The sequence below is a fragment of the Epinephelus fuscoguttatus genome, linkage group LG24 (assembly GCF_011397635.1).
Source record: "Epinephelus fuscoguttatus linkage group LG24, E.fuscoguttatus.final_Chr_v1".
Lineage (NCBI taxonomy): Eukaryota > Metazoa > Chordata > Actinopteri > Perciformes > Serranidae > Epinephelus > Epinephelus fuscoguttatus.
In genome coordinates this window covers 16,275,715-16,300,933 of record NC_064775.1, presented here as the reverse complement: position 1 = coordinate 16,300,933, position 25,219 = coordinate 16,275,715, and the positions used below count along the sequence as shown (strand labels likewise).

The following is a 25,219-nucleotide window of genomic DNA, read 5'->3' as shown; positions in this document are numbered from 1 at the left end:
TAGACCATCATTGGTAAGTATCAACTGCAGATGTGACCACTATTCCAAAGCTTAGATTGTGATTGTGATTGTGATATTATTAATTATGATTTTTATTGAGTGTGGAGTGCACTGTGAGGCGCCTCCAAATATGTCACCTGCGTCCAGATAAAATTCAAATGTAATAGGTGGGTTTCAACCTGTAGAGGGCACTCCACATACAGATTTTAAAGGGATAGTTCAGGTTTTTGTACATGAAGTTGTGTGAAACGCTGACCATCTGTAGCTCTGATGTGACGGTGTCACTACTGTCAACGAGCCTCCTGCTCTGAGAAATGGCCGTAGTTTACCAGAGAAAAAGTAGTTCTGAAGATAAAAGGGGGACACGTAACCAAAAGGTTTTAAGCTACAAAAAAGTATGCATGTGTTTTGTTAGACTATTTCAGTAATTTTAAAACATCCCCGCATTACATCAGACCTTGCTATCAATGTAATGCGGGGATGTTTTAAAATGATTGAAATGGTCTAACAAAACACATGCATACTTTTTGTAGCTTAAAACCTTTTGGTTACGTGTCCCCCGTACATCTTCAGAACTACTTTTTCTCCGGTAAGCTACGGGCCATTTCTCAGAGCAGGAGGCTCGTTGACAGTAGTGACACCGTCACATCAGAGCTACAGATGGTCAGCGTTTCACACAACTTCATGTCCAAAAACCTGAACTATCCCTTTAAACTACTTGCACTAAAATGTCAAGATTTAGACCTGAATCAATCAACAGCATTGCTAAATAGTAGTAGGTCTTTGTTAAGATGTGCTCTCTCACTATTGGTGTGTGGCGCTAAACCAAAACTACAGTTGCATCCAAATTACCCAGAGGTAAGCAGGTAGTACACACAGATCTTCAGAAAAGGTAGACATGTCTCGATTTCACCAGTTTATTTGGCCATGTCAACTAAATATGCTAATGCATGAAATGCTCTGATGAAAGCCACCAGGCCGAAACGTTAGCATATTTAGTTGACATGGCCAAATAAACTGGTGAAATCGAGACATGTCTACCTTTTCTGAAGATCTGTGTGTACTACCTGCTTACCTCTGGGTAATTTGGAAACATTGCCAAATATCCAGATAGTTTTCTGCTGAACGAAAGTGGTTTACGGGGTTGACGATCTCATAAAAAGTACATTCGCAAGACATTTCCACCAATAGCGATAAAAGAACTAACCTTATTTTTATCTTGCGAGTGGGCATTGGCCTGGGCCGCTGCACTGAATGCACTGCTTGACACATTTGCTTGCAGCTTGTGCAGAAAATACACCAGATGTCGAAACAATCACTGCAGGGCACGAGCTGGCCACGGTGTGGATGACACAAGCGGTTAACATGGGCGCCGAAAGGAAACTGGCGGCGCTTTGAGGCTATTCGCAGCGCTTCTGCGGGCCGTGTGGCCCTGGCGTGACGGGTCGGAGAGGGGGGGCGAGCGAGAGGTCCACGGTCATTTCTAACGTAATGTTATAGATAATTGTTTTATGTGTTTTAATGTGTAGGTATGTAAATGTTTTCAAAAACGTTTATGTTGAAATAAAAATACCTACAAGTAGTTACGTTTCCTTGTATTAATACATATACAAGTATGTTTCCTTGTATTAGTTTGCCCTCTTGTGGACATAATGCGAAAAAAATTTTTTTGAATGGTTCGAACCTATGAGTTATTTTTAGAAGGAATATTCGAACATCATTTTTGAGCAATTTTGACAGCCCTAGTGTGAACCGTAGGTGAGCTTGAACATGACTCAGAGCTAAGAACCTGAGAATTCTGGCCTGAAAACATGGTGTAAATAAGTCATCTCTGCATGTTGGGGCTTTGGGACATTTGGATTACACCAGACCAGACCTGGAGGCATTTTAAAAATGTTTTTCACGTTTGAAATGTAGTCACTGTTTAATGCAATTGTTTGGGAAAATGCTACAACTGTGAAACTCCAGTGAAACTGAGTGTTTTTTGGACTAGAAACTTTTAACAGCATGAAAGAGCATGAAAGTGAGTAGATACTGACTGTATTTTCATGTAAAGTGAAATATTTCTTTAAGCATGTTAAAAGAAATGGTAAAAAAAAAACCTGAAATCCTACTTTTTACAGGAAGGACTTCTCAGCGAATCTTATTGTGTCCTTTTTCCCCCTTTTTCCTTGCAGATGCACAAAAGATCCAACTGATTGCTGCCAATTTGGAGGAGGATTCCTCGTTATCTGCCATGTTGCACTGTCACTTCTGGCACAGATTCATTGACCTTTTGTGTTATGTTTTGTTTTTACTTAATGCACTGTATAGGTAGGATTCTAAATTAAAATATGCTTGTCCACAAATATTACCAAAACTACAGTTTACAGAACCCCCAGGGGTCAGGAGAATATTGTAGAAAATAATAGAAAATTGAACAGGAAAAAACAAGCTAAAAACAGCAGACCACCACCCTGTCAATGACTCTCCACCTGTTTCAAAGGTGAAATTATGAACTCATCATGATAGTAATGCTAACAGACAAAATAGAGACATGGAGAAATATAATTTTTAGTGTTTTAGTACCTCCTGGGGGCTCTGAAGAACTGTTTGTAAATAACTGGTTGATATTGTAAATTTACATCTGAATACTTTAAATAAACGGTTTTAGAATCAGTTGTGGTTTGTACTTTATTTGTAATTATGTTTCCTCCCCACTTTAATTGAAACTGAAAATCTTTAGATGTATCTACTTTTTATTTCTTAAGTATATTTTCAGTTGAGGACATTTCACAATAATCTTAAAGATTATATTTTATGAGGATTGGAAAAAAGTCTGCTATTAATCAGTGCAGTAGTTAAAATATTAAATTCGACAAAAAAATCTGTAATTCTACAAAAAACTGAATCATTGAATATTGGAGTTTGTACTTCTACAGTTTTTTTTTTTTTTACATTATTTTACATCTAAACAAACACTGCAAGTTACAGATAATTTTAATCTGTTTTATGCAGTGTATTCAGACTTCTTACTTTGTTATTTTACAATCTTAAGCATGTGTTGGCACTTTATTGAAGGCGTTTGATTGTAATAATTTAGGAAAAATCTGTCAAATTATGGAATTTTCTGCAGAACCTTTAATGAAAATGTCTGTAAATGTAAGCATTTTTAGGATATTTTACTTTCATTTTACAGTTTTTGTTTGGCAGCCGTTGCTGCCAGTCATTTGACTGCATTTTAAAGGTGTTTTGGGGTTTATTGAAGGTGTTTGATTATAATAATTTAGTAAAAATCTGTAAAATTACAGTATTTTTCTTCAGAAATTTTAGAATTGTCACTTTATTGAAGCTGTTTGATTGTAATAATTTTGCAAAAATCTGTAAAATAACAGTATTTTTCTGCAGAAAAATTAAAATTATCACTTTATTGAAGGTGTCTGATTATAATAATTTAGTAAAAATCTGTAAAATAACGGTATTTTTCTGCAGAAATTTTAGAATTATCACTTCATTGAAGGTGTTTCATTATAATAATTTAGTAAAAATCTGTAAAATAACAGTATTTTTCTGCAAAAACTTGAGAATTACCACTTTATTGAAAGTGTTTGATTATAATAATTTAGTAAAAATCTGTAAAATAACAGTATTTTTCTGCAAAAACTTGAGAATTATCACTTTATTGAAGGTGTTTGATTATAATAATTTAGTAAAAAATCTGTAAAATAACTATTTTTCTGCAAAAACTTGAGAATTATCACTTTATTGAAAGTGTTTGATTATAATAATTTAGTAAAAAATCTGTAAAATAACAGTATTTTTCTGCAGAAATTTTAGAATTATCACTTTATTGAAGGTGTTTAATTATAACAATTAAATAAAGATCTGTAAAATGACGGTATTTTTCTGCAAAAACTTGAGAATTATCACTTTATTGAAGGTGTTTGATTGTAATAATTTAGTAAAAATCTGTAAAATAACGGTATTTTCCTGCAGAACTTTTAATGACAATTTCTGTAAATTTAATGTTTTTGAACTTTATTTGAATTACAGTATTTTACTTTTATTTGACGGTTTTTGTTTGGCAGCCGTAGCTGCCAGTCATTTACCGTTTTTTTACTTTTTTTTTTTTTTTTTTTTTTTTTTTTACAGTGCAGGTGTAGGGACAGGAAGTTGATACCAGTCAATCTTGGTCTGCTTACCAGACCTAGTTTTCGCCATCCAAGCCGCGGGCAGCCACAAAAAACTCAATAGGCAAATACAAATATGCTGCTACAGACTTAAGGTGATTTTAGTACATAAATTAAATTGATTGTGAGTGGAGGCTATCGCAAACACCTACTCCATGCGCAGCCGGAAGCGGAACAATCCCCAAAGAGGGCACTTAAGCGTGTGTTTTGGCTCCCAGGAGGGCACCTTAGCATGCGTTTTGGCTCCCAGGAGGGCACTTTAGCATGCGTTTTGGCTCCCAGGAGGGTCTGACTCATAGACTGTAGGTATGCCTAACAGACAGTCTGTCATGCAAGTGGTCCCACCTTTGCATATGTGTAACTTTAAGCCTTAATAAAATGTAAACAGGTGAGTTATATAAAAATTCACTGTCAGTACAGCGGTCATGAATGTTGAAATTAGCGTTAGAGACTAAAACTGTTTTTTGTACCAGGTTGTAAACATGTTTATTTCTGCTGCAAAGTTGGGCATTTTAACATGGGCGTCTATGAGGATTGACTCAGCCCCAAGTGGCCATTTGAGGAACTGCAGTTTTTGCCACTCTTCCTTGGCTTCATTTTTCAGCCCTGAAGGTTACCACTTGATTCCCCCCAGCTTGAATCCTGACCTCTGACCTCTGTGTGCATTTAGGAATATCTGTGAGACTGCAGTAAACCACAGGAATACCTTTAGAAGCAGAGTGGTACTCCACTTTAAAAGGAGCCCTCCTCTCTTCATTAATCTCTCCATCAAAAGTTCCCTGGCCTGAGATATTTTATGAACACTTAACCCAGTTTGTCTCCTTCAGGTTTTTGGGGTTTTATGTCTCTTGCTATACGCTGCTGGCAGGGCTCAGGGCGCACTGCATGCCCAAATAAGTTTTACTGGCAGCCCAGGTCCTCCATTTTTCCCTGGAAAAATACAACCGTCTCATGATGTGGTGAGATGTGGAGAAAGTAAAAGAATTATATGATAATGCTGCTCTAAATAATGAATAAATAAATACTGTTCAGGAAATACTCCATAACCAGTTTGGAGTGTATTTAAATGCTGGAGCTAATTTACAAAGAAACATTTTTCTTCTTTCTTTTCTTCTTCTTCTTTCAACACCTCCAAAGTACAATTTTATTTAATTTAATATCAGGTTTTCTGCCATTTTAAATGGTTAATATTGTGTAGCATCCTTCAAATTATAGTAATGAGTGAAGTTTTTAAGCATTATAAGTTTATAAGCATTAATTAATGCCTTTGCTAATTGTTAATATCTCATTTATTTTTGTCTTTATAGATCCTTTGGGAGGCCTCCATCATCATCATCATCATCATTATATTAATTAATTCATAAGGAAGATAAATATTTGACCACTTAGCTTCTGGCAAAGGGCTGTCTCAAGAACAAAATCAATTTATAAACTACTTATCAACATCAACAACTGCAAGATTAATAAATGACCATGAGAATCTTTTATACATGATTTATTAATGTTTTTTCATAATTGCAGTTGACTGATGAGCTTTTGCTGATGGCTTATTAGAAACTGAAAACCTCAAGATTTGTTATGAACGACATACTAACATCTCTAACTGTAGACTTATAAGACTTATAAGAAAGTGAACGACACACACAAGCATTTATCAACCAAATTAAATCACATTTATTCATATAGAGCCAAATTATTATTATATAGAGCAGGTGTAGACCATACTCTTTCATTTACAGAGACCCAACAAATTCCCACCATGAGCAAGCACTTTGGCGACAGTGGCGAGGAAAAACTGCCTGGAAAAACTGGAAAAACAGGCAGAAACCTCGAGCAGAACCAGGCTCTATGGTGGGCGGCCATCTGCCTCGACCGGTTGGGTTGAGAGAGGTAGAGAGAAAGAGAGGGGGAGGTAGATGTTGGAGGAAGCGGCATCTCTGGTCCTCCTGGCCTTGATCAGCTCTCAGTGAATGTTAAGGTCTGTAAAGTCCAACAGGGCCTGAAGAAAACCACACAGAGTTCCCACCTCAGATATTATTCTAACACCTTCTACTACACAGATATATAACATCCCTGTTTTCACTCAGTGACTTCTACAGACTTGATCATTTCTAACATGCATTCAAAGATCAGATTAACTGAACATTCATGACCACACACTGAGAAATATCTCCCAAATATCCAGATACCTCATAGTGCTATACACCAGCCTGATCCACACTACCTTGAGTTCAGACGAGTGGGAGGAAGAAGAGCTCCCTCTGGTTGATGAAGTTCAGCTTAACAGTCAGTCAAGTTTGTGCTGATGGGTGTGTGCTCTTCTTTCACACAGCGTCTGGAAATACCTGAGAAGAAGAAGAAGATGATGTAACCAGAAAGTTTATCAGCCAGGGCGTGCTGTTAGTACACAGCTATGTTTCTGCACTGTATCTGAATGGTTCTATTTACAAGTGTATCTCTGGTCCCTGCTGTTCCACTGAGGTCTTCACACATGACAGGAGGCTGGAAAACAGGCTGGAGGTGGAGGTGCAGCTGTCTGCTAGAATCTGCAGGTGGAGGCAGCAGCTACAGGTTGCTGGCAGAGGCTGTAGATGGAGGTTTGGTGGTAGATGTCTGCCAGAATCTCAAGGTGGAGATGGTAGTTTAGATCGCTGGCATAGGCTGTAGGTGGAGGTTTGGCATTAGCTGTCTGTCAGAGCCTGCAGGTGGAGGCGGCAGCTGCAGGTTACTGGCAGAGGCTGTAGATGGAAGTTTACAGAAGTTTAAAAATGGCATGGTTCTTAAGCACTTTGACATGGTGTAGCTGGTGGAGCAAGACACTTTAGAGGCAGTTGGTGGAGGTTTCACAGCAGCTGTCTGCCAGAACCTGCAGGTGGAGGCGGCAGCTGCAGGTTGCTGGCAGAGGCTGTAGATGGAAGTTTGACAGTAGCTGTCTGCCAGACTCATAAGGTGGAGTTGGTGGTGTAGATTGCTGGCAGAGGCTGTAGGTGGACGACTGGCCACAGCTGTCTGCCAGAACCTGCAGGTGGAGGCGGCAGGTGCAGGTTGCTGGCAGAGGCTGTAGGTGGAGGTTGACAGAAGTTTAAAAATCGCATGGTTCTTAAGCTCTTTGACATGGTGTAGCTGGTGGCGCAAGACACTTCAGAAGCAGTCGATGGAGGTTTCACAGCAGCTGTCTGCCAGAACCTGCAGGTGGAGGTGGCAGCTGCAGGTTGCTGGCAGAGGCTGTAGGTGGAGGTTGACAGAGGGTTTAGATAGCACGGTTCTTATGCACTTTGAGCTTGTGAGCTGGTGGAGCAAGACACACTTTAGAGGCAGTCGATGGCGGTTTCACCGCAGCTGTCTGCCAGAACCTGCAGGTGGAGGCAGCAGCTGCAGGTTACTGGCAGTGGCTGTAGATGAGTTTAAACCTGAAGGTGGCAGTGAGAGGCCGTTGGTGAAGGTTGGATATGGACACTTCAGAGGCAGCTGGTGGAGGCGTTCCTTTAACTGTGTGTGAGAATTAGCAGGTGGAGCATGGGGCAGCAGTTGGATGATAAAAGCTGCTGTCAGAGGGTGGAGGCAGAAGTTAGATGTGCAGCAGAGTCACAGAGGTGGAGAGAGGTCTGTTCTGTTGCAGCACAAAACTACAACACTTAACTTGAACTACAACACTTAACTTAAACTACAGAACTATTTACATATCTGAGCTAATAGGACTCATATTTAGTGCTTAGCTCGTTTGGCGTGTGGCGGTGTCCAGAGCTCGGGCTCTCCTGAAGTGTCCACGTCATACAGGGGAGGATGGTGTTCAACCCCGTATGACACGTCCACATGAACCAGTCCGTCCTCAGTGACTGATTCAGTGAACGTTGGACGCTCCAGTCGCTCCCACAGCCTCTGCTTGATGCACCTCCCCAACGCCAGACTGTAAGGACGCAGCCGGCCATCCTTGTACCTGTGAGGAGCAGAAGAAACAGAAATTAAATCATAAGGATACATGTGATTAAAAAGCTTCAATATGATTCTGAAGTAATAATTATTGAAGAAGGTGATGATGATCTGACTGAAAGATGATTCTGACTCAAACACACCTCAGCATGGGGTCCACAACTGGTAGAGCCGCTGGTACTCTTCCACGGAGCGGTTGTGGATCATCAGAGGGCCGTCATCAGGCAGCGGAGCAGTGGAGGGCTGGGGGCCGGGGGCCACACCGGAGCACACTGGCAGCTCGTCAGGTGAGATGGTGGCTGAAGGCCTGGGGACCAGATTTAAAAAAGACAGCATGTCAGTGTCCGATGTGGAGGGCTGAGGCGTGGAAACAGCACTGACCACCTGGAGGTCCTCTTCCTCTTCTGGGGAGGAGCAGCAGCAGAAGCAAAGGGCTGGTACTTCTGCTCGGAGGTGGACACCTGGGGAAGGTCAGCAACACACAGGAGGATGTCAGGCTCCAGTAAACTTGTTATTTAACAACATACTTTTATAATCTGACAGGAGACAAATACATCAGACGCTCTGCAGAGGACCACCTTGTCAAATGAAACATTTGTAAAGCTGTCTGATTCTAGTTATTAAGGGTTACATCCACAACAATGTGGGACATCAAATGTCTGACCTGGTCATGGCTGCAGCATGAACACTTCCTGCGGGCCACACGCCGCCTGTGTCTCTCCAGCCTGGGCACAGTACACAGCTACAAGACACACTCATGTTAGACTGAGGCTTCACAAGTACAGTAAATGATACACAGCACTGAATGATACCAATTTCATGTGACAATTTTCTGCAAAAAAAATCAACCTCCCTTTAGAAAATGGCATTACTCTTCATGAGCATGTTCGCCTGTTAGTCCTTTAACACAGGAGTTTTTTTGTTTCCTAAAATGTCCCCATTAAAGATCAGATCAACCTGCCAGGGGCCCCGGGACAAAATGACTGGTTGGCCCCTGTTCACCCTTGTTCCTCACACTGTCTGTCTGTGTGTGTGTGTGTACAGTGTTTCTGTGCTTTAATTTTACCTGGCCTCACATCTGCTGTGGTAATCTGAATAAATATTTTCATTTTGCAACATGTAAGCAAAAAAAAAGTTAAGGACCAGACACCAAGGTCAGGTAATAAATGAGGATTCACTTTAAGGCCCTCATAATGTGAGCTGCTATCATGTTTCAGTGCTGCATATTACTACAAAAACATCTACTAAATTACCACAAACCATTTTGTTCACATATCTGATGGGAATTATACGCTAAGTTCATGTACATGTCTAAAAATATAACAAGAAATTATTCTGTCATCAGTGAGGCGGCCATTTTGATTAAATGCATTGTTGTTATTATTTAAATGAACAGATGAATTGATCAGCACAGGTTTCCCTGCAATAAATAAATATTAATATAATATAAATATTGATTTCCACTTCAATATATTTTGTGCACCATGTGACACCTGGAGTGGGGGGAGTGTGTGAAATCAAATAAGAGAAAAAATATAAAGGCTGTTTTAATTTTACGGCCACTGAACTCTTAATATTCAAATGTAAACACCTCTGAATTCATAGCATTGAAATATTTTACTGTGATAAACCATGTATCTGAATATGTGAACCTTGAAAAAGTATATTAAGCATAATATTAAGCATTCGGTGTTTGTTAAAATTAAAATGATGTCTTTTATTTGCTTCTACATGGCGATCAGATCCTGTTAATAATGTGTTAGTGAACTTAAAGCGTCGACAGTAAAACACACACAAACACAGCAACAGTCAAAGAGTATAAATCTTACAGTTTCCATGATGGAAGTGAGTTGAGCGTCTTTCAGTGAGTCTCTGTGAGTCTTTTGTCCTTGTCAGGAGACAACAAGTCCTCAGCACAAGAGTTGAGTTGGAAGAAATTGTCGACTGTAAGTTGTGAAAAACTTTTGTGGACCGTTCTCGGTTTTGTTTGTCTTATATATATATATATGATGATCTTGTATAAATGATGCACCTGGAGACAAACCATAGCAACCATGGAATCCTTCACCTCATGACGCGCACGCGTGTTGTTACAGTCACACCTCACCTCTGTGATGTAAAGTTTGATTGAATCAGCCTGTAAAACACCTGAGATCAAGTCCATATCTAACTGTGTATAAATGTAGCCTCCACACATGACTGCGTCCTCACTCATATTGTCTGCTACAGGTTTGCTTTCAGTCTCATGAACGGGCCTACTTATGGAGGTTTGATACAGCAACATGGGCTCACTGCAGCCTCATGGACTGTATTAGTTCCTGTTCATAGAGTATTACTTATATTTATGAAACATATCTCTGAGTTTTGTTGAGTTTTGTCTTTTTCACTTTGGTCTTTTGAACTTTAAAGTGTAAAAGAAATTAGTAGCTGGATCGATATGTGCGTCTCCACATTGGCAGAGCCGCTATGCGCATTTTACGCACGTGGCGCAACACCGTTAACTGTAACACACCTACCGCGGTACTTTGCAGCGGGCCTACAGACTCTTAACTTGACCAACCAGTCTCAGTAAGGGTCATAAGACCACATCACAGAAATGTTTATTATCATTCAGTTTATTATTCACACATCAGAATGTCTGAAAAAGTCTGCTGTTACATTACACATAGGTTTGGTGTGGATCCTCGCAACTTTTTGGCAGTTAAGTGGTTCAACTGTTCATTGGAGGAGATTTCCTGATGAATGAAGGGAAATAGCAAATATTCATTTTGTATATTTGTTCATTTGCTCATCGTTTTCCGAAACGTTTTGTATGTTCCCATCTGATTTCAGTTATCTGCTTTATTTCAGTTTCATGTGCATCTTGACGTGTCATTGTGGAGTAAAGTTAAAAGTTATATTCCCACGACTACTCCTGGTACTATCAATTGTCAGTTACATCATCAGCATGTTGTAGGTAACATTTCCTCTTTTTTAATTGAACATAGTTCTTATTTTGGTTCATCCAGGAAGCAAAAATCCTTACATGTGCAAAAAAATTCTTGGCCACTTACTCTGTGTTCAGATCTCCCAGTGAAGTGTTCCTCATTGTGTGATTGTAATAATATGTGCCTTTCACTCTGATCGTGATACATTTCCTTCTCTCACAATGTGATTATGCTGCATTGAATCTTGCCAGGAGAACAGAAATGGTTCTCTCTCGTTCCTTCCATGATTAACACTCAGTGGCCTTCTCTGTAGTGAGCAGTAAATTGGGACTTCACACACTTGTGAATCATCATGCCTCACTACTGACGAGTGTCGTGTCACAAAATTGTAATTTAGGCTACACGTCTGTTATTACTGGAGCAGAGGTTAAGCAGTGCATTGTGGGATTTTGAACTGAAATATCAGTATTATTAGAAATGCTCTGTAGATTGCTGCATTGTTAAGGGGAGAACGTTATTTCAAATCAGGTTTAGTTTTGTTGATAGACACTTGATGGTGAATAATGTGACAGTATCAAGCTTGTGTCATCATGATTTTGGCAGCTGTACAGTCAGAGGACTCGGTTTAGAGAGATTTAAGAGAGTAAATCTGTCTGAAGGTTGCCACTTGGTTTCCCCCAGCTTGAATCCTGACCTCTGACCTCTGTGTGCATTTTGCATTTAGACTGCAGTAAACCACAGGAATACCTTTAGAAGCAGAGCGGTACTCCACTTTAAAAGGAGCCCTCCTCTCTTCATTAATCTCTCCATCAAAAGTTCCCTGGCCTGAGATATTTTATGAACACTTAACCCAGTTTGTCTACTTCAGGTTTTTGGGGTTTTATGTCTCTTGCTATACGCTGCTGGCAGGGCTCAGGGCGCATTGCATGCCCAAATAAGTTTTACTGGCAGCCCAGGCCCTCCGTTTCAAGCCTTCCCTGGAAAAATACAACCGTCTCATGATGTGGTGAGATGTGGAAACATCAGGGTGTACGTTATTTAGACATTTTAAATCTGCAGTGAGTGAGAGATTTATGAACTCTCCGTTCGGTTGTGACTAACGCTGGAAGGGGCTGTTGAACTTTCACGCTGGAAAGTTAGATGACATTACTTACGACGCTGGTTACAGACGCTTCATTTCGTCAGTCTGTTTCAGTCGTCCATCGTTGTTAGTTTTATTCTGGCAGTTGAGCCAGCACAGGACTTCATTCAGCTCCCGGTCACAGTACCCAAAAGCCTCTAACATTGTTGGATTAATTTGTGAATGTTAATCAAGTTTTTGGACATTTTTACCACACTGCATTGCAGCTGATTTTTACTAATGATACAAATACTGGTCCCAGAGCTGATATTTTCCTATATAATTAAATCAACTCATTTGCATACCAAAACATGGCAAGTAGTCACAGTTTTTCCAAAGAAAAAGCCTTTGAAAAAGCAGTTAGACCATCATGAGACACTCAAAGTCTCCATTAAAACCCAGACTTAGGAAATTCTTTTCAGCTTAGCAGCCCCTTAAAGCACTGAGGTTCACAACGGTAATAGACTTGTCACATCAAGGATACTCAACGTGGCTGGATAAAATATGGGATGGCAGATATATATGTATATATATATATATATATGGAGAGAGAGAGAGAGAGAGATAGATAGATATAGATATATACAGGTTTAATCTCAGTCAGGAGCATAGGCTGTATATACAGTCTGGTCAGGAGGAACAGGAAATACCATACATACAATACAGCTGGTTTGACCTCAGAAAACATGTGATTCAGCCCTCAGAGGAACCAGGACATCCCATAAAACATCAGTCATTGGCTGAAAATAAGTTGTTTCAGTCCTTTTAGTTATTTCATATGTGTTTTCCTTTAGAATTTAAATATTTTGTGAGGTTATGGACAAATTTTCAATATGCCTTTGTATTTTTACTTACAGGAGCAGTGTGGAAGATTTAGGGGATCTTACTGGCATCTAGTGGTGAGCATTGCAGATTGCAACCAGCTAAAAGTTCTCCCAGGTAGACTTCCTCCAGTGCTCATTGCTCAGGAGGTTTTTACCAGGAGTGGAATTATCTGCAGGGATCTTTTCCTCTCAAAAACAAACAGACCAGGTGATTAAAACGGGTAAAAGCAACTGAAGAAAGCAGCAGCACGTTACAAATCAGTGTTTGATGCTGTTTGGCATTTTGGAGATAGCCCGCTAGCCCATGATGCATGCCATATGCTAACCTATTTTCTCTAATAACTTGAAATCCAGACGTGCAGGAGGTTTTAAAGGGGAGTTGGATTTCTTCTCTATTTTTCAAAACAAATTATTTAAACCAGTACAAACACAGAATAATGATGTAGAGCCAGTGTTTGCAACGTGCAACATGGTGATCTCCATAGATGAGGACCTGCTCCCTATGTAGATATAGACAGCTCATTCTGAGGAAACATAAACACGATTTTTATTTTCAGGTGATTATACCCTGAAGAAAGATTGAAGAAAACATACTTATCATATACATTCCATTTCTGCCAATGTATCCCCTTAAATCCTATGCATCCCAATTCGTCAAATATCGCCACTTTGTTTATGGACTTTCATGCCTACATCTAACACTTCAGGGATCCTCCTACATCTGTTGTTGACAGACGTTCTGGGACATGTTGGACGTGTCGATTTACGCCCGTTTCATGCAATGTACAGTTTCTGTTGGTTAGATGCATACAGTCTTTTTCAAAATAAACTTACAATGTCAGTAAAATACCTCATATTTATGTTTATTTCCTTATTCAGCAAAAACATGTGGTCAGGATTAGAAAAAATATCATGTTTTGGCTCTACATTCACACAGGAAGTGAACAGCGGGCTCCCGGGTGAAAATCCAGGGTTTGTTGGACCCATTCACCTTCACTCCATTCCTTTCTATAGGGACTTTCCAGCTCCTTTTATTACGTTGTAACTGGTAGCGTTGCAAACTGCCGCCAGCTGGTGCGTTCCATAATGCTGCAGAAAGTATCTTTGTGCGCTGGTTTCTTACGTGGATATCCACTGACATAGCACCAGTATTTGACAACTTCGGTTGGTGGCTGCTGCTTCAACAACTGCCTCCACCTGGTTTGTATTATATCGCCGCAAAAGGTACCACTGTGCGTTGGTATCTAATGCCTGGATCTCAGACAAAGTGGTATCTGACGACTTCTGAATGAGAGCAGAATACTGCTAAATCCTGCAATGGACCTTTAAGTAGAGTGGTGGATCATCCTGTAGGTGACATAGGGGACTGCCTTGGTCATTTCTTTAGACATTCAAAAGAAATTGAACATGAAGGAGTAAATATGGAGAGCATTTGAGCAACAGAAGATGAAAAGGCATTGCCATCCAGGGCGAGGAAGACTATCCTTGAGAATTTGGACATACTGTATTCTTTAATTGTTTGCCTTTAATGTTGTTTATTTGTGTTGATTTCTCAGTAGCACTTGTTCTTTTTCGTAAGAAGTACAATACATATAAGGATGATAATATTTGGGGGGTGGGGAGGGTCGCCGAGGGAAGCTTGTCTAATCCACGAATGTGCTAGGTCAGGCACTGCTTAAGTAGGATTTTTAATGCAGAACTTTCACTTGTAATGGAATATTTTTACATTGCTGTATTGAGTTGTACTGGTATAAAAGAAGAGTATTTCTTCCAGTACTGAACATCAGCCCAATTATACTCAAATTTATGATTCCAATAACACAGACAGGAACTTGATTTTCAATTATAAAAATGTGTTTAGAGAGTCAGGAAATCCTTTTAACCGCAAAAAAACGATGCCTTCAAGTTTAACAGCAAACTGGAGGATTGTTCAGCACTACTAGTCAGGTTTTCTCGCTCTGAGTGCTTTCCACTTTGGTTTTGTCTTTTGCCTATTTTTACCCAGACACTCTGGAACAACGCATTGGGTGGGCTTCGCTCTGCCGTCATCAGGACAGCAGAGACCAGGAGCGACCCGTCATAAAAACATTTCTCGGTATATCACTCCAGCAAGCTGGTTTATGTCTGAAAAGCAAGACACTCTGGGGTGCTGTTACTTTACAGGCACACACACATGGAAACACACACGCTGTCTGACCAGGACACGGAGGCATATTCATCTATTTTGTGTGTGTGTGTGTGTGTGCAGTACATGCACCTTTACACACATGCACGCACACACAAACAGTATCAGTAATAAGGCCTGGGAGCTGTTGCTGTGTGAGAGGTAATTACTCCATGCAGCTCCGCGAGGCTTTGATGGAAAGTTTTAGACTAACTGGCTCGACTGTAAGTAGCCTTGACTCTGCTTCTTTTTAACAAGAACTCTTTATGGCTCCTTTTGCTCTCTTTTCTCTCTTAAACGCTCCAGTTTCATGGCATCCTGGAAAGATTTTATGTCTCATTTTCAAATATAACACAAGAAAAAGGCTTAATTCACATAATACCATCGATTAATGTCGGAGGCTGTTGTTGCACAGCCCCATCACATGCTGTCAAAAGCACTGAGAGATGTTTAGAAGTGATTTCTTTCTTGCTGGCAAAGCAAAGCTCCTTTATGACGTTGAGGTCTGCCTGCTTTGTCTGCACGCTGCGTCTGACTCATGTGGGACTATGTTGGGTGAGATGACGGCTTCCCTTCTCTAACCACTAACAGCCAGTTGTGTGTGTACTGCAAGTGGTCTGGTCCACAGCCTGTGTGTGATGTGTCTGCTGTGGTAGCAGAGCGGTAGTTTGCGCAGGCCGTACACGCTCGCCTGTTGACTTTCTAGCCTGATTGCTGCTCCTGTTTTTCAGCCACCGGCCAAAAACATGAAGTATTTTTGGAACATCATCACTCAGGATCTGTGTTTTTAGCCAGAGCCATGTAAGGCACTTTGGTACAGATGCTTTTAAAGGCATCATGTTCTAAATAGAAAGACTTACAGCTACATAAACGGGGTAGAAACATGAAAGGGAAGGAGTTGATGGTGACTCCCCTGGATGCAAAATAGTTAAACTAACATAATCAGCGATTTGGCAACGCGAGTGTGATGTTCACTGAATTGCAAATGTGCTGCTCAGGGCAATATAAGCCAATCTAATCCCTGCTTTGACATCACTGCTCTGGACACGCTCACTCACACACACACACACACACACATACACACACGTATAGACACACATGTATACGCATATTTGAGTGTTTTTATGCATGTCTGCGTCAGCAAAAGCCCACAGACAAACAATACAGATGTCCAAGACCAATTTGTGCTCCCTGACAGAAAGGTATAAACTTAGGGCTTTAGTGTCACACTGACGAAAATGTCTTTCAGAATATAATGAGAGGGTGTGTGAGCTGTTTAACAGTTTGCAACTTACCCACAAAGAGTTATATTTGACATAAGGCTTCACATTAATACATGTTCAAGAGCCTTTTATTATTGGTTATATTGGTTTCATTTAATTTAATTTTTTTTAGCCATGCTAATGCTGTTCACTAGACAGACTCAAATTGGATGGATTGACATTAAATTCAGTACAAGCACTCATCAAATATGAAAATAGATGGTTTTTTTGGCCAAAGATCCCCAAAACTAATGACATGCAAATCACTTTCAGTGTATTTACTGCTACTTCTAAAACATGTTAGCATGCTAACACTCTAAACTAAAATGCTATAATGGTAAACATTATAGTCACTAAAAACCAGGGACCAGTTGCACAAAACACCTTAAGTTTCCTCTTTAAGTATGATGCTTACTTTCTCCCTTGCTGAGGGACTTACACAGATGCACAGAATCCCTTAAAAGATTTCCTTTTTAAGGACAAACGTTAACTCATTTACTGTGTTGAAAGAGATTTTACAGCGGTATTAATTTCCATGGAGATTATTTGTTTGCTTGGACTCACGCTTGTGATGCCTGTAATCATTTAACAAAGTTGGCTTATAGTTAGATAGCAAAAAAAAAAAGGGCAGAGGAAAAGGAGATAAGAAAACCATACTGGTCAGAAGAGGAAAAGATTATACTTCTGGAGGAATGCAATCATACTGCAAAGTAAATTCGATCCTCAAATACCAGAAAACAGAAAATGATTGTTAAGAAGAAATTGTGATAAAAATTAATTCAGTCAACGTGTATCCATTGGGTTCTCCTGGTCGCAGATCACACTTCTCAGGGTGTGTTAGTTTTTTCATTTATTACCATAAACTTAAACTTAACCCTACTTTGGTTGCTAAGTCCTTTTGTGCAATGGTCTAGGGATCCCTTAAGTATAAGACCAAGAAAACCATAAATACTTACGTGAACATTTTAAGGAAATCATAAGGGAGAAGACATAAGGGTGTTTTGTGCAACCAGTTTTATTTTGAGGGAAATCTTAATTAGGACTTCAAGAAAAATCTTAACTTAAAGTGATTTTTGCAGCCAGCCCCAGTGTGCTAGCATCGTTATGAGCATGTTAGCATGCTGTTAGCATATAGCTATGTCCAGCCTCACACAGCTACTAGCATGGCTGCAGTGCCATACAATGCAACATGAAAGAAGACCAGGATTCAGTTAATAGACAAATATTAATAGTTAAAATTAAAAAAAAAATAGCATGACCTTTTGTCAGGAGGGTCAGGGGATTCCCCCACTGACACTTTTTTTTTTTTTTTTTTAAATAAGCAAGCTGTATTTTTATGCTTACTTAATACACTCTGGCACCTTATTAACCTACAATAAAATAAAAATAAAACATAATGGATAAATACATTTAAAACATTTTAAATATCCCAGTGTGAATTTATTTTCATTATGGATTAGAAAATGTCTGTCAGGGCTGTAAATTGAGTACCAATGCTCTAGTCTCATGTTATTAATTTGCCTAATTTATGAAGATTTTGATTATTTCACTGCAGGTTTGGTAGTTAAACTCTGGTTATCATTTAGTTACAGTTCCAGCTTTTAAGTAGCTATTTTACAGAGACATATGATAATTTCAAAATAAAAATTCTTGCAGGATTTTATAGGTCCTAAACTATATTCTACACTGAAAACAATGAATGAATTAAGTGGTTGATTGCATAGATGGAATGGGCCCACCAGGCACTAGCCTGAGGGTCCAAAATGTCAGCCCCCCCTCAACCTTCACCTGCAAAAGTTACTCAAATGAACTCATACTGACCAAGGAAAGTATAAAAGAAACAAAAGTATGTGATGTCAGATAGTAGGTGAAACAGCACAGATATGGCTGCCATGCCTGCCGTAATAACTTCAAAAGAAGTGGCTCCAAACTCTGTCTCCAATGCTGAATTCGAACACTGTCACTGACATCACATCTTTTATTTCTTTTTTAGTTTCTATAGTACCAGCCAGGAAGAGACTCAAAATGACTGATGAAAACAACATACAAAATTGCCACAAAAAGACACAAAACCATATAAAAAATGATGACTATTAAGAGTTGCAAAATAACAACAAGATAATAAATTAGAGAAAAAAGACGTGTATATTGTTCCATGTGTGAGAGGTGGTGGGGCCTTTTGCATATCTGTGCCCAGGGGCCAATTGCCTCATAATCCAGCCATGGTTGAAAGTGAATATGGTGTCCAGCATGTAAACAGAAGGATTATAAATGAAGCCGTGCCCTCTGTGATATGTATCTTCTGTTTGTTTTCATAAACAGCACATACAGTGGGAGAAGGTCTGCAGCCATATATAGTTTAGTCCTAAAGAGCTTACTCAAGCACAGCAACATCAGAGATGCCTCCAAGACCGACCACCTTACGTAACCAATGCTCTGTAGCTCATCCACAGAAATTATAATCCTCCGTTGCTATGGATACGGCTGTCCCGACGGGCCTCCCCTGTACTCCAAAAAAGGAGCGACCTCGATTAATAAATGCAAGCACAAAGCTGGGACCGAACTAAAAATAATAATAGTGGGAAGAAAAGGTCTTCTGACAGTAATAAAAGTGGCGAAGTGATGGAGGGAAGGTCAGGGCTCAAGCATGTAAGTGTGCACCTGCTCTGCTGAAGTTCCCCTGAGCAGGGTGGGGGACTGCTGGTGGATCCTGACCTATGATCTCCCTGTAGAGCAGAGTAAGTGAAAAGACAGTATTTGCCTTTTCACAGAAGAAATGACACTGAACAATGTGAATATCAACATTTTAATGATGATAGTGTAATTGTCCTAATTGTGTAATAGAAGATAAAAATAGCTAAAATAGAAGAAAACAGGAGAATACAAATTACAGTACAGTGCAATATATGAATAAATAGTTAAAATACTTTAAAGTCTTGGTTTAATGGTGAAAACAAGCTGAAAATAGTGGATGATTTGGTTGAAAAGTTCATTTTCTTCCACTCCAAGTGATAGAAGTACAATGCAAACTTGAAAAAATCAAAGAAAATATGAACAGTGAAACTGTATGACTACATTATTGTAACAATATTGTCTTTTTGACTAGCTTTAAGTTATCCAGTTCAGGTAGGGTGTCGACATCAGACCAAAAGTGAAAGAAAGCACTGAGATAAAATATACCAACACATTACATTCACACTATATTCTATAAATAGCCACAGGATATTGCTATGATACTCCAGCACCTGACCTTTGACCTTCTGAGGGTTTTAAATATGAAGGCAACATTTCACTCGAGCACAAATCTTGGCACTGATGAAGTTAAATCATGTTTCAACTACTTCTGCTCTTTGGTGGGTTGCCCTGGTCCATTCAGGCCCAGAATCTAATCCAAAATTTCTCTGTGAACTTTCCTGAGCCAAAGGCGCCTGGAGGTATGAGAGCAACCAGTGAGAGCAGAGCAGAGCTGTGTAGTCTACCTGCACTTGGTGAGTAACACCGTCTCTGCCTGCAGATGTAACCCGTATAGAAACTGGTTAGCATATTACAGTAATCAAGTCAGCTAAACCAGGCGGTGGTGTTGCAGTTTTGCCTGTGGGTGGCTGCTGAGATGCAAAATCAAATATAAAGTAATGGAAATAAAAGCATATTGGATTAGAGAAGGCAGCGGGGAAGGCGTTTCATGTTGCAATGAGCGAGAATTGGATAAAAACGTTTGTTTCATTTTGCCACTACTGGTTATGGAAAGCGTTGAATAATGGAGGGAGGGTTAGTAATGACGCCTTAGATCTCAAGCAGCAAAGTGCTTTCTATCATTGGCAATTACAACACAAACGCTGTAATAACACAATGTGAAATGTGGAGTCGATGGGCATTATTTGCTCTCTCTCACTACTCTCAGTTTCCCTTAAAATGGCTTGTTTGTTCCTTATACAAATATAGCAAACAGTGGTATGTTGGTAGGAATGCTGCAGAAAAACTACAACTAAATCACATAAGCAGAATGTAGCAGCAGATAAAAAGACAATATATGTATAGACATAACATAGAAGATACAAACATATGTATTGTCATGACATAGGAGATACAGACATATATGTATAGTTATAACATAGGAAATATGTAAAGTTATATCATAGCAGATGCAAACATACGTTATGTATAGACATAACATATGAGATACAAATATATGTGTAAAGTCATGACATGGGAGATACAAACATATATGTAAAGTCATGACATAGGAGACACAAACATGTATGTAAAGTCATGACATAAGAGATACAAACATATATGTAAAGTCATGACATAGGAGATACAAACATATAAAGTCATGACATAGGAGATACAAACATATGTAAGGTCATAACATAGGAGATAAACATATATGTAAAGTCATGACATAGGCGACACAAACATGTATGTTATGTCATGACATAAGAGATACAAATATATATGTAAAGTCATGACATAAGAGATACAAACATATATGTAAAGTCATGACATAGGAAACACAAACATAAATGTAAAGTCATGACATAGCAGACACAAACATATATGTAAAGTCATGACATAGGAGATACAAACATATATGTAAAGTCATGCCATGGGGGATACAAACATATATGTAAAGTCATGACATAGGAGATACAAACATATGTAAGGTCATAACATAGGAGATAAACATATATGTAAAGTCATGACACAGGAGACACAAACATGTATGTAAAGTCATGACATAAGAGATACAAATATATATGTAAAGTCATGATAGGAGATACAAACATATATGCAGTCATTTCATAGGAGATACAAACATATGCAAAGTCATGACATAGAAGACGCAAACATATATACGTATTTAAATAAAATAAAAATAAAATTGCTGAAAAATCAGACCAACTATAAATCTATTGGATGACTACAGGGACATTCAAGCAATGTAATAGTGACACCATATTAGATATACCTATCATAAACTAGGATTAGGTAATTAGAAACCAATCTCAACTGTAAGTGACGGCCTATTATGATTATGACAAAGCATATATATTATTTGGTCACTGTAAAATAATCTCGGAGTGACAAAGACACCAATTATTTATGTAAATATATTATAGGCATGTTTTATGGATAAAAAACACTCATCAAACTCATCATTGGTACCAAATAAATTCCAACAGGAGTGTTTAGAAACTTTATTTAAGAGATAAAATACAATAAATAAGGCTAAAGGTCTCATAAAGTCACTATAAGAGACTATAAAGTCATGATACAATACAATATTCTGGATTATAATAATGATGCAATAGTCTATAAAAATGCCACAATGCAGGGATATGTTATTATTGTGCACCACATACAGACTAATATGTGTGTGTTATAGAGCAGCTGAAGTATCAGGGTAAAGTTATTAACAAAAAAAGTATTGACTGAATCATAACTACATGTTGCAGTGATATTTCATACACTATAGGACACGCCCAGAGAGTTTTTCCTTATTAATGGCCCTAACCAGCGCATATCAGGCTGTATACTAGTAGATAATCACATTTTCATCAGGCTAAGCCCGCCCCTGGTAAATGCAGGGGCGCTCCATGTGACGCTGGGGCTGTTACAAAAATCCAGTATGGCGGAATCTGTCAGGAGATGAATTTTCTCGTCTCCCCCCTTGCGCGGAGAAAAACCCCGGAGTGTAACATGGGAGAGAAATAAAAGCCGTGCGGGACACATGTTGGGACGACTGGCTTCCTCCTGGCCCGTATAGGTGAGCTGCTGGTACGTTTGTGTGCTCTCGGGATGAGTGTGTAGCCGAGCTGCGCCGCTTTGATGTTGATATTCAGGCAGGGATGCGATGCACAGACAGGATTCATCAAAACAATGTCCGGCTGAAGTTTCCACTCTGCTCCGCTTCGGCGGCGGCTTCCCGGTTATTTTTTCACCGCCTCCCTCGAGCATGAGTCGTATCTACTTGTGGTAGGAGCCATTTCACGTCCTAAAAAAGCATTTAGCGTAACATTTCCATACGGTTTGTGAGACTGTAGCGGGCGGGAAGTGTGAAGGCAGTGAAGGGGGGGAATGGACAGGCGATGTTTATTATGCCGATTGTTGCTGAGCTATTTTTAGTGCACGGCCGAGCCTTAGGCTTTAATGCAATATACGTAGTGCCAACACGCCTCTATCGCCTTATACTCGTGTTATTGGCGAGAAAATTGCGTAAAATGAAGGTACAGGCCTGCGTAAGTGTGTGTTTGAGTGTGTGTGAATGGTTCGGGATGGGCGGTGGTAATTCTCTGCATGCGTCAATCTTTTTTTTTGTGAATGGGGGCGTACGGGTTGTTGGAGCTGTTAAAGCAACATCAAAGCAGCATATTACGGCTGGTTTAAAGTGTCGTTAAGCCGACTAAATGGTTTGTAGCAGGACATATTAGTCAGAGATGATGAATTTTTGTCGTTAGGTCTGCGAGGGAGTTTGAGTTTGGGCTGGAGTGCAGGGTTAGGCCAAGTGAGTGTACCCACCTTTTTTGTGACAGGCAGCTCGTGTGATAATTAATGCATTACATGCTGTTTTTCTGTGAAATGCAGCTAATTTTCTACCATAACTGTGGTTTTAACCCATTTTCCAGGTCTGTGTTTTTATTATTTTCCCACTTTGGGCTTCAGGGCTTGTCTCCCCAGATCTGTCACCCTGCATCAAGCAAGCTCTTTTTAGGGACAATGGCCCAGGACACACACACACACGAATACCCCTCCCGAGACAGATGAGATGCCCCGGGAGAATGGTGTTGCATGAAGCCCCCCTGGAGTGTCAGCTACTCCCCATGACACACACGTTCGCCTCCCCCTCTGCCCCTCCTCGCCTTTGCTTTTCCATCACAAAGCGCAAGTGTGCGTGCACTGTGCAGTGACCGACTTTTCTGGGGGGGCAATTTGTCCTGCGGCTGCACTGTCTGGCCCTCTTGTCTTGAGACCCACCCCCCTTAAATGCACACACACACACACACACACACACACACACACATGCATCCATCCTGCTTTAGAGGACCTCTGAGACCTCTGCCAACACACACATAAGGGCGTGAACATGCACACTAACCCCACGCCGCTGCCGCCCCTACCCACCTCGCCCTCGGGCAGTTTACCCCTTCTATTCGTGGTGGTAAAGTCGACTTGATGCTTTGGGCTTGAGCCGTGATTACATCTGACACTCCTGCTCCAGGCTCGAGGAATTCAGGCTACTCTCCGAAAACAAAGAAAAGAACAATCAGTCATTTCCAGAAAAGGCAAAAGGACCGATCACTTCCAGAAAAACATAAGTTACCCCCAAAGCAAATAAAAGAATCAAACGTTTCTGCTAAAATTCACATGTTCATGAGACTAACAGGACTGTTCCACCCGTTCCTACTGTCAAAGTAATACATCATTCTTTTTCCATATTTTTTCTTGATCTTGGAGCGCCCCAGTCAAAAAGAAACTATGTCCGGGACAAGCAATTTATTGCCCGATTGGTTTACAGGTTCTTGCAGTGTAAGCACGAGGTCGAACTTGAGGTCGTATTGAGTTTTTGATGGTGGTCTTGGATCCGAACGACAACCGTATTTTACTTTAAAAATGACCAGGGGTGTATTTCAAGGAGCGGGATTCCATAATTGGCCCGATTAAAAAACAGGAAATAAATGTCTCAAAGGTGGCGATAAATTTTAAGTGATACTTTTGCATATCTACTCCTGCCAGTGTCAAAGACAATTTTTTTAAAGTCTGTGGTTGCTTATTTAGCATTTCTGTCCTCCTAATAATCCTTAGTTACAGGCCTTGATAATATAATTGCTTTGACGGACATAAAACTTTATTTTATAGAGTATTTTAACAGTTATAGAGAATTAGGCCATATCAGCTCTTTGCTGTAAGTGGAATCCAAGACTTTAGTCAACAGTTGTCATCTCCAAATTAGTGTCACTGAAAGAGCAATACTATAAACGACTGAAAATGAGCTTTGTGTGTGTGTAAGTCTTTTTCTCACCTGATGCTGATTCCCTCAACTCGATATCAGTGCTCTCTTTGCAAAATCAAAATCTGTGTACCTCATGGTCCTTCTCTCCTCTCTGATAGGTTGGTACCGGTGCTACACAGCGAGTCGCCAAATCAAAAGCCTCATGGGGATTGGCTGCCGTTGCTGGAAGTTTGCTTCCCGTTTCCAGCCTTGAAGGATTCTTGACCGACCAAGTTTTGGATCGGCCTGAGCTCACACACATTCAAACACACTCCCTGGATACTCCACAGTTTTGGCAGGATAACAGCCTCCCAAACGCCAACCTGTAAATCACATTTGCACAAACACACATCTGTTCTACGATACACACACCAAGCCAGGCGCTCACCTGCCATACAGAGTGGACACCCACCTGACCTACCTGTCAGCGATGACATCACACAGCCACCAAGGTATGATCGATGTCGTTACTGTTATACTTCTTGTTTCTTTGTCTGTCAGCATGAATCTGTTTTTGTAGGTGGAAATTAAAAAGCTGTACTCTCTTGTCTTGTGCTAATAACACATACAGTATCTCAGTTTGACTTCGGCTTGCAGCCCTTTGCTGCATGTCATTTCCCCCCTCTCTCTCCCCCCTTCACGCTTGACTGTCCTATCAATTAAAGGCAAAAAGCCTGAAAAAAGAATCTTTTAAAAAGTTTTTTGGTCTTCTTTCCAACTCATTCAGCAAGGTTTTTTGGAAATTAATTCTGCATCGAAAAGCCTAATGAATCAGTTGGAAAGGTGGAGTCGGTCACCCTGATTTAAGGATCCGCTAATGCCCCTTAAATCAG

At 40.0% G+C, this 25,219-nt stretch overlaps 1 protein-coding gene across 2 annotated transcripts in view; it reads left to right on the top strand.

Moving 5' to 3' along the window:
- Positions 1 to 21,736: 21,736 nt before the first annotated feature.
- The window catches only part of LOC125884727 (histone deacetylase 4-like), a 74,592-nt gene continuing 71,109 nt past the window's right edge, over positions 21,737 to 25,219 (top strand). The window contains exons 1-2 of one of the 2 annotated variants that reach the window (XM_049569863.1): positions 21,737 to 22,163; positions 24,506 to 24,838. In XM_049569863.1, coding sequence (XP_049425820.1) covers positions 24,817 to 24,838 — 22 coding nt within the window. In that variant the 5' untranslated portion in view covers positions 21,737 to 22,163; positions 24,506 to 24,816. Of the gene's footprint in view, positions 22,175 to 24,505; positions 24,839 to 25,219 lie in introns of both variants that reach the window. The other variant, XM_049569864.1, reaches the window with a different exon arrangement.